Genomic DNA, 10,833 nt, shown 5'->3' with positions numbered 1-10,833 from the left:
CTGAGTGGTGCGTCGACCCGTCCACCGCTTTGGCGCACCTGCATGGATTTCGACGCGCGCATGCAACCTCGGACCTTGCTCGCATCGCATGCGGTGAAGAGAGAGCGATCGGGGAACGACAGGAGTGCGAAGTGCGCGAGCCTCGAGGACGGGATTGAGCAGTGCGTCAGCACGGAGAGCAGGCGTTGGAAAACTGTGCGAACGAGCGTGTGCGAAACAAAGATGTGTCATTGTAATCCAGTTGTTAATATACCCATTGTACCTTTTCGTATTTTATTTGTGTTTCCAGTCTTTTCTTTCACATTTTTTTTTCATTCAAATGCTAACAAGTCAGTTTACATGTGGGTATCTTCTCTCCATACACAATATTTGTAAAAAAAAAAAAAAAAAAAACTACCTTCCCCGCGCACGCCTGTAACTGTTCCACCACGGAGGTAGTTAGAGAATAAATAAGCTTTGATACCGAATTAAGCTTAATTGTAAAACAACGACTGCTTTATTTAGTTTTTGAACTCTACAGTTATTCCTTCTTGCCATATGTAGCGCAAGCATTGTATTGCAGTGAACGACGACGGAATCGCGAAATTGGGGGTGTGAATAAAAGCGGAGAAACGTTACAGACTTCTTTTTTTCGCACTTGTGCGAAAAAAGAACAAACAAACGAGAAATTCTAAAATTATGCTATCCATGCACTTGGCATGGCGTCGAATCAAAGTTGTTCTGCTTAGCTGCCGCTCTTGTATACTGGCCGCTACACGAAGCTATTTTGTGTTCCTATGAAATTCAGTGTGACAAAGCCCCCCGCGGATATATTTCGCGTTTCAAGTTCTTGTGAAATGTGGAAGCCGGCCCGCCGCCGTGCCGCGGGCGACTCTATAGCTGGCTCTGCGATCATTTTTGCCACTGCAGTGATTCGAATATTCGCGGCTTGTTTAGCAAATAGCTGGCGTACTCGTTTGCCGAATGAGTGTTTCAAGATAATCATAGAGCATTTACCAGTACCGTATGCGTGCGATATTCCATCAGTGATTAATGCGCCATGGTCATTGTAGTCGTATTTTTGATTTTACACGTATGGAATGGTCTACTCTTGCAAAGCCGTCAGTTACGCTAGCTGCACGTATGTCAAATAGGTATATGAAAGAAATAGAGCCTTAAAGTATAGCGGCTGACGCACTGCGTCGTAAATTACCGCCCGGGCGGCGGCCGTGTGCACTTTGAACCACACGTGGAGCGTCAGGGCCTGCGTCTTGGATTGCATCGCGCAGCGTGTAACCCGACAACCCCACCTGCAGAGCGCATCCACTCGGGCAAGTCGGCGCCGCTGTTGCTGGCGCCGTGCCTCAATGTTTTTCTTCCTTTGTTTGTGATGTTTTCAATGCACCCTAGCAAGCAGCGAACAGAGCGTCCATATTTCGGTGCGAGTGAGTGCCCTCAGTGGACTGGAACAGAAGTGCGCGGTGTGTCGTCAACAACAGCGGACGCTTGAGAAAAAACAAATGTGCGAACGAGTGCGATGAAGAAAAGTGAAACTGTAACCCAGTTATTTGTTTCAGCATAACCTTAATATTATTCATACTGAGATTGTACGTGCAGTGTTTTCTCTCCGTTTTTTTCTAATACTTCACTTCTTAGAGCGACAACGAAGCAGGAAGCGTCAATACGATTTGCCATATGTGGGAACGTTCATGCATTTGCGGACCGACGTTTAATTTACCGCTCAATAACCCAGCTTTAATTTAGATCACCATTGTTGAATCGTTTAAGCGAAAGTATGTGCTGCGATGCATCGTATTCGTATAGCTTGAACGGCCAAGTGTATTTTTAAAGTGTATTTCGATGGAACCGCGCTCGCCATAGACGATCTGAGTCACGTACGAGCCTTAATAGGCCGACGCTTATCGCTCATTAATTGCATCGTACTGCATGCGTGTCCTGCGGTAATCGTCTGTTTAAAGCTACTGTTGTTAAAACTGATACACTCGGGGGCAAATAAATTTGCTAAAACTTTTGGAATTCTCTTCACCCAGAGCAGCAGGAATCGCCACGGGAGCAGCCATGGAAGAACCTAGACCATTGCCGAATAGAATACAAAAAATAGCAACCATTGCCTATGCACGATATATGACATGTCGTTTTGATTCTTTCTGATCTCTCGGTCGGCGTGGAGCTATTTATCGCCGCCGCCGCCCGGACCAGCAAACGGTGGTGAACTTATTTGATGCCGTTGACCGATCGTCGGTCTCATCCAAATTCGTCACAGTATACATGTGGATTAATTACAGTGCCAGCTTAAGTCAATGAAGATCTAGTGTAAAAGAACATGGTGTAATCCCAAGCAACATAAAAAACAGCTAGGTGGAATTAAAGCAAACACGACGGAAACCAGCACCGCGGAACTATAACTATTTAAACACAAGATTTCCGAAGCATTAAAAATTGCAAAGGTAACTTGAAAACATCGATTATAACAGCACAGTTAACGACTCCAAGTATTAAATGAGCCTGCCAACCGCAAAAGCACGCTAATGCGGTTTCCCACGGAATATTTCCAGCCACATGCTAATTTGCATCTAATATTGACCAGTAGGTGAAATAGACAAGACAATGTTGATTAAAGTGTATGCCAATGCATCTGGCGGGACATGGTAATAGAACTAACAGTATTGTCCAGCATATGCCATATAATATTCAACGTCAGTGGAGTAATGGCTAACGCTGTTCGATATAGCCATCCTTATGAAAGGGCAATGCCAATACCGTTGATATGTAAGGTATGCCAGTGTATATCTGACATTGGCGGGCCATTGTAACAGAGCTGACATTATTGTCCAGCATATGTCGAATATTGGCCAACATCAGTGAACTGACGGCTAATGCTGTCCGTTATAGCCATCCTTATCTCATGGCAGCGCCAACACCGGTGATACGCCGGATATCCAGGCCCATCGTTGCCATCCTTGTATAATGGTACCACCGATATTGTGAGGGCATCGGATATGACGGGCCAATGTTGTTATCATTATAAATAGGTACGAACAATATTGGTTACCAATAGAATCCTCAGGGCCAGTGTTGGACGTGTTATAGAATGGTACAACCAATACCAGCCATAAGATGGCAACGCTGGGCCTACATAGGGCTGATCTCTGCCAACTCACTGACAATATTGGCCCGGGCTGTTGTGCTGCCTGGGTGGTGACCGGTGTCAGTGACGGTAGAAGCACTCGGTAGTTCCGGCTGGATACCTGCAGCCAATCGACATTCCAGTAGACCCGTTTTTCCGAGTTGGTCATTGATCTCCTCGGGCCTTTCCCACTCTCTTCGTCGGGGAATAAATGAATTGCGGTGGCCACGGAATATACTACGCGCTACGCTGTCACCCGAGCGATACCCACCAGCTGTGCAACTGACGTGGCTGCGTTGCTTCTCTACGACGTCATCCTGCTCCACGGTGCTCCACGCCAGCTGCTTACTGATCGTGGCCGTTGATTTCTTGCTCGAGTAGTCGACGAAATTCTCCGGTACTGCGCCATTAAGCACTATTTCACCACCGCGTACCATCCGCAAACGAACGGTCTCACCGAACGTCTCACCCGCATGCTCTCGGACATGTTCTCAATGTATGTATCGGATGATCACCGTGACTGGGATGTTACTTTGCCGTTTGTAACGTTCGCATATAATTCCTCCCGTCACGACACAATGGGCTACTCACCCTTCTATTTTCTATTCAACCGTGACCTTCCCCTTCCGTTTCACAGCATACTGCCTCCCCCAGTCAATGCCAGCTCCTATGTTCGTGACACCATTTCTCGAACTGACGCAGCCTGTGTTATTGCTCGCTGCCGACTAGCTTCCTCCCAAAATTCCCAGAAACACAGCCATGATTCTCGTCACCGGGACGTCCACTACTCTCCGGGCTCTCTCGTCTTGCTCTGGACTCCCGCTCGTAGAGTTGGGCTTTGTGAGAAGCTCTTGCCGCCCTACGCAGGACCCTACCGTGTTTTACAGCCAGTCACTTCTGTGACATACGAGGTCACCCCTGTGTATCCGCCGTAACAGTCCGCTATTCCACGTACCAAGATCGTTCATGTCGCCCGAATGAAGCCGTACTACATCAGCAGTAGTTCGACATAATGCGCACCGGGACTGCGCTTTTCGTGGGGGATAATGTTACATATAAGCCCAGCATCGCTAGATGTTGAAGAAGACGACGATCAACAATAGTGACGCGTAAGGAAGACGAAGCTGTAGCAACGGTAGCTGGTGCTACGAGAAGGTTGGCGCCTACCCGAACATTCACCTAAGTTACCAGCCGTTGCGTTCTCGAACTAACCTTGTCGCCATGTATCAATATATTATTTTCTCATGCATTTCACTCTCTTCTGTATTGCCCCCACCTGCTCCGAAGAGATCCAAGCAAATAATTAAATGCGAGTTTTTAGTACACAAAAACTTACTAAGTTTTGCTTCCAGTCGTCAGGCAGCGATTAAGGACTAATTGGGTGACTAGAAAGGATTTCTTTAACTGTTACTTTCCCTGTGAGAGAATGGATGCCGTCTGTTGAGGTTCTAAATCGAAGTGCTCCTTTATTTGCAGAATTTAGAACGTTGGCTCATGTGTAAAAATGGTGGTCGACAAGGCAGCAGCGCAAATCCACCCCATATCAACAGTGCATACCACGTGTCCTCGGTTGTAAGGAAAATGTGAGAAAAACAGGCGAAGAAAACATTGCTGCGGATGAGTTTTGAACCCGTGCCTGAGCAATCAAATTAACGCCCCTAGACCAGCCACGCGATCACTATGCTGTCACTCGTTTTATCTATTTACTCAAAATATATAATATTCACAGAAGAACCATCAGCCATGTTTGACTGAGATAACACAGGCGGTCATGATACGTGTAAGTGTACAACTGTCGCGTTTTAAAGCAAGCATCGTCGTCTTATGAAGTTCCAACTGCAACGCACTCTCGTGCTGTGCCGAGAACATCGTCATGTTCATGAAGATTTGTATGCGTCGTTCCTTCATTTAACCTAGGTAAATGCGGCATCACATGCATCATCTGGGCATGTGTGGCCAAGACCGCGAGCGTAATGCTGGGCGAATCCACCAGGTGGCATGACAAAAAATAAGGAGGACACTTAAACTCCACATTTAAGGGTATGGCGCGAGAGTGGAGGCTATTCCAGTAATATGCGTTGTGGGGCTAGTTGGTTCATACTCAGATAGGTTTTATGCGCACAAAAAGACGACACAAAAGACAAGGGAGACAGGACGGAGCGCATCCGAGTAACCTCGCACGGCACGTAGTCAAGGAAATATGAGCAACAAGGCTCGAATCTTGGGGAAGATGTGGCGAAACACTCAAAAAAGGGCGCTCCGTCCTGTCTCCCTTGTCTTTTGTGTCGTCTTTTTGTGCGCATAAAACCTATCTGAGTGGAGGCTACCAACTCATATACATAAAGCACCCCTTCAACCAAGCCATGTAAAAGCGCCGGCGTGGTGTAAAGGTAACGTGAATGAACTGCCCCTGAACGCTGGTTCCCGATATTATACTCTCATAAGAAGGAGGCCCAAGTTGGCAGCTACTGCCAAACGTTTCGTGACGGCGCATGAATTCTGACTGCTCGAAAAACCTGGCGTAATGTATCTCTCGATACAAAAGAGGAGGCGTGCCATAGAGGAAGCCACTCTGGCATAAGACAGATACCGCAGCAGTGGCGAACAGGCTGCCTACAATGTGTAGACAGAGTGGCCCGTTGCCGAGAAGCTTACCAAGCTCGGAATCAAGCCAAGATCGCAGTGGCAGCGCAGTGAATGTCTAGCGAGCATATCGCTAATACTCTTGACTATGTTCAAGGATAGCTGAAACTGTATAATGTTTCCGCTCACAGTCAGAAATTCTTATACTTTCACTAAACCCAGCTTTGCTCAACAATTGCTGCAGAACAGCCACTGCGTGTATGGCAAAAAAGTTAAGAACCTAATTACTAATTGCTCAAGTGTAGTCACGGAAGCTGGATTTCACACAAGTCATCATATTGGGTATGCGATGCTCGTGCATTACTGTGGCTACATTTAAGGTTACAATGTCAGATCTGGAGGGTCATAGCTTTATCTGAAGAAACGGATGACGACACTGATGACTTAGACTCATCTACTTTGTTGCACGTGACTGAACATAATGTATTTGACTTATCTCATTGTTGCGAAGCATGGGAAAAGCAGCGATATAGACTCATCTTGGAAATTTAGTGACTGCGCCCTGAAACACAGAATAATGAAGCAGCATCGGACAGGAGGCGCTCAGGCTTGTTTCATGGGAGTGTAATAAGGAACAGCCTGTGCAGTTGCCCCATTTTGAAGATGAACATACGAGAACTAGACCAGCTCACATGCCGCTTCACTCAATCAAGTTTACTTTTTTGAAAAAAAGACGCGCTTTTCTGCAGGTCTCCCAGGGTGCACTACCGAACTGCTCTTTTATTAACTTGAATGCATAATAAGTATCATTGAGAAGAAAACGGAGCAATCCTCAAAAAAATGGCCGGTTTGTTGGTTTTTATTACATAAAGTGTTACACTGTAGAGCGATTGAGGCTGTGAGAGGAGCCAGAGTGAAATGCTCTGAAATTTCTTACTCTCTGGGTGTTCAACGCACGCTGATGCCTCAAAGTGCACGGGTGTCTTGTATTTCGCTTCCATAGAAATACGACCACCATAATTGATCTTGAACCCTCATGCTTCGGATAAGCAAGCGAGACGCTATCACTGAGTCACCGTGTTTGTACCCAAAACCTAACCTGGCGACAGCTACCTGCCGCAATTGATGGCATAAAAACTTAAGTGAATTGAGGATAAATACCTCTTGGGCAATCCTTTTAACACCGACTTATCAGATTGGTGGAATGCATGCGTATTGTTAAACGCCTTGATTACCGGCATACGCATGGAAGAGCACGAAGAATGCTGACTCTAACAAATTCTTGTGCGCAATTTTCATTGCCCGACTTTAGGCAACCATGTGGCAACTAACAGCGATGCTGGGGACGATATTGAATACTCGTCTCGAATCGCCATCTCAACGGTAGCATTTGTTTTTATTTCGCTTAATATCTTATTGTGCACGTCTTCCAAGCACAGTAGATCTTGCGTATGCGAGCATGGCATCGGTACATTGGTACCGATGCCATCTAATCTCGCAAGATTTGAACATTGTTACCGAAGCTATCCCGTCCTTTTCTGATTGTTCCCGACCTTCAGCCAAAACGGCTGACTATTATTACGAGTTAGGGGTGATGATCAGCAAGGCGTTATCCTCTACCGATGGACGTGCACTGAAGCACGTTCTCGTGCCAAGTTCTTCTGTGTTTGATGTTGCCAGGACAGGATCTCTTTCATTTGTGGCAGACAATCGTATGCAACATCCATGTAAGACAGGGAATGCCAATCCCATCAGGCAGAAACCACATAGAGTGTCCTCAGCCGAGCGTTAAATTATTTAAGATCAAGTCCAAGAGAGGCTGCAGAAAGGAGGGATTCCTAAGTCTTGGAGTCAGTGGGCAGCGCCCGTAATACTATTGAAAACGAATAAATGGGGATTTTGCGTTGACTATCTTCGCTTGAATTCGGTCACGAAAAAGGACGTGTACCCACTGCCACGCATTGATGACGCTGTGGACTGTCTGCGCTCTGCATCGTTTTTCTCGTCCATTGATCTCCGCTCCGGATATTGGCAAATACCGATGCACCCGTGCGACAGAGAAAAGACTGCATTCGTGACTCCTGACAGCTTGTTCGAATTTAATGTAATGTCGTTCGGCTTGTGTAATGCGCCTGTGACGTTAGAACGTTTCATGGATACGGTTCGTCGTGGCCTAAAATGGGATGTTTGTATGTGCTACTTGGATGGTTTTATCATCTTTGGGACGACATTTGAAGAGCCCAACGAACACCTTGTAATCTTCCTTGACTGTGTTGGCAAAAGTGGACGCATTTTAAATACCGAGAATTGACTCTACGGAGAACGACAAACTCTTCTCCTTGGCTTCCTCGGGGATAAGGACGTCATTCGACCTGATCCGCAGAAGCTTGCTGCAGCTAGAGACTTTGAAAAGCCACGTACAGTCCAAAGTCTTCGGAGTTTTTTTGAACTGTCGTCGTATTTCTGCCGCTTTATCCCTGGTTTAGCGCTCCTTGCAGATCCCCTAACTGTCCTTCTGCACAAGGACTCGCCGTTTGTGTGGACACTAGACTGTTATTCCGCTTTCAATCAGCTGAAAGTTTCCTCTGACCTCGGCACCCCTTTTGCGCCACATTTGTCCTGAACGAACGAAACTAATAGTGGAAGTTAGCATAGGCGACTCTGAACATCTATGAAGTTGTTTCACTACGCTACGGAAACCCGTATTTTTTAAAACCTTGGCCCAAGCTATCCGGGACACCATAAACACACACACATACATATAATGCGCGCGCGTGTGTGTGTGTGTGCGCACATCCGTATTTCTGAAATAAACGCCAGTCGCTAACACCGCTTGTGTTCTTTTCTCGCTCCAGCCTGTGTTAGAGCTGTTCCCAACCTGCTCGCACATCAACACGCCCACCTCTGCACTCTTCTTAATAATCAGCTTCAATCATCTGTTTAGGGCACACACACATATATACATAGAGAGAGCGTTACGACTGACGCGGCTGTTCAACTTCACAGTTTATTTTGTCGACAGTTTTGAGAATGGTATAACCTTCCTCAGAACAAGTTTAAAATACCCAGTCTTCCAGTTTACAATACCCAACAAGACTGGATATTGTAAATTTGTTCTGACGATGGGAATACCATTCCGGAAACTGTCGGCATAACAAACTGTGAAAGGGAACAGTCGCGTCTGTCGTAACGCTCTACTTTATTCAGTGAACTGGCCCATTGAAGCCCTCTAGATACTGTACATATATATATATATATATATATATATATATATATATATATATATATATATATATATATATGCACACGTGAAGCAAGCGACACACACAACAACCATCAAACACCAAGAACACAAATAGTGACATGCGCGTCTCAGTCTACTAGTGCTTCCGTTCGCCTTCTAAGCAAATAAACTGTTTTCAAGGAGTATAATTCGGTTATCAGGTATTTGGTTATTTTTCGTTACTTGGTATCGGATTCATAAAACAGCTCAAATTTAACTATCACAAGGTGTCTTTGTAACAAACGTTTGCCTCCCACCAGAATTTCTCTTCTGCTATTTTGAACCGAAGAACCTCTGTGGTTTAAGGGTAGTGCAGCGCACCTATCACGCTGTATGAATGCCATGTGCTTTCTTCGAACCTCATCCAAATTAATTGGGTCGCTTTTCAGTTGAGTTACTTTCTTTGGTTGCGGTAAGCTCCTCAAGAAGTATGCCGCAAATTTAAATACTTTTCATTGGTTTCTTAACGTTTATGGCTCAATTGACTCTTTGCAATGTTGTGTGGAAATCTGGAATATCAAAATACGCTGAAGATATTGCTAGTGAATGTTTTCTTGCTTTAATTTACAGAACCTAGCTAATACCTTACACAGAAAGCAGAAAGCTTTTTTCAGGAAACACTCGTGATTCTTAAACAAGCGTTTCATGAAAGCGCTTGATAGCAGCCACCAAAATCTCAACAGGGCAGAAAGCCAGGCAAAGAAATGAGGTCCGTAACTCACGAAAGCTGTAATAACCGGTAGCGGACAAAGGGAGGTTAATGTTTGAATCTCGAAATGCCTCCCTACAGCATGCGGTGCCAGAGTCTCGCCCCCAGCAGCCGATGGAGCGCGGATGTGCGCTGCGTTTTTAATCGCATCTGTCGAATCGCATTTCTCGGTATAACAAAAAAAAAAAACCTAAATCCTCCTGTCTCCGGCATCTATTCAAACGTGGCGTCATAAAGCGCCTGTTTAAAGCAACGTGCCAGATGTCAATGAGTTAGGAAAGAAAACTGGTACTTAAAAAAACTTTAGCTGTCAATAATTAAAACTGCTTGCATGCGGCAAAGATAAGGAATGAAAATCAGCTTATTTTTGATTTTAAAAAACGTTTTTTTATTATAGATCACTTTCAAAATAAAGGCCATCAGAGAATGGGACTTTCAAGTAGAGGACATCTGAGATAAAAAAGACTTCAGTGCTATCGTATTTGTGAAACTTTTAGGAATACTCCCCGCTATCAGTTCAACGAAATCAGCTCTCTTATATCTCCAAGCTAAGGCGCAGATGAAAAAATGATTGACAGCACCTTGTGAACTAATTCAAAATATGTACGATGTTTCTCGGTCACGAAATTGTAAAAAAACGTTTTCTGTGACTGTGCTTCGGGCTTTTTAAATGAAATGTGCTCTTAACTTAAGTTTTGCTATTGAACCTTATTTGATTTTGTTTAAACTTTCTCTCTCTACAGATTCTAAGAAGATACAAAATAGAAAACCACCACGGAGACATCGGGTTCTGGACAATGATGACTGCTAGGCCAGAAAAAGCAGACAATTTGAGATTCCTTGAACGAGGTGTTCTTTCTTAGAATGGCAGGCACATTTGTCAAGCTTTGTGATTTTCTGTAATGAACAATCTAATATAGTGGACACATTATCTTAAGTCGCGTCAGAGCTTATATTGCATATGAGAAAGGACATCGTTATATACAGAGGTTCCTAAGCCTAGATCACGTACATAAAAGCCATGTGAGCGTCGTGCTAACGAAGCGGTGCTTCCGCAAGCTTGGGGGTATGTAGCATTCGAACTCTTCTTGCCTTTAGTGTACGTTCCGAGAATTCTCTTGACGTTGCTGT

The 10,833-nt window shown here is 45.0% G+C and overlaps 1 protein-coding gene across 1 annotated transcript in view; it reads left to right on the top strand.

The window, feature by feature from the left end:
* LOC146193559 (putative cytochrome P450 12a4, mitochondrial) overlaps positions 1-10,565 on the top strand; it is a 92,911-nt gene extending 82,346 nt beyond the window's left edge. Inside the window, exon 6 of the mRNA XM_084600583.1 lies at positions 10,446-10,565. Coding sequence (XP_084456709.1) covers positions 10,446-10,565 — 120 coding nt within the window. The remainder of the gene's footprint in view (positions 1-10,445) is intronic.
* Positions 10,566-10,833: the final 268 nt, after the last annotated feature.

The sequence above is a fragment of the Amblyomma maculatum genome, chromosome 4, assembly GCF_055883805.1.
Source record: "Amblyomma maculatum isolate TAMU_Amacu chromosome 4, ASM5588380v1, whole genome shotgun sequence".
Lineage (NCBI taxonomy): Eukaryota > Metazoa > Arthropoda > Arachnida > Ixodida > Ixodidae > Amblyomma > Amblyomma maculatum.
The sequence above is the reverse complement of the archived record's forward strand: the minus strand, read 5'-3'. Positions and strand labels throughout refer to the sequence as shown.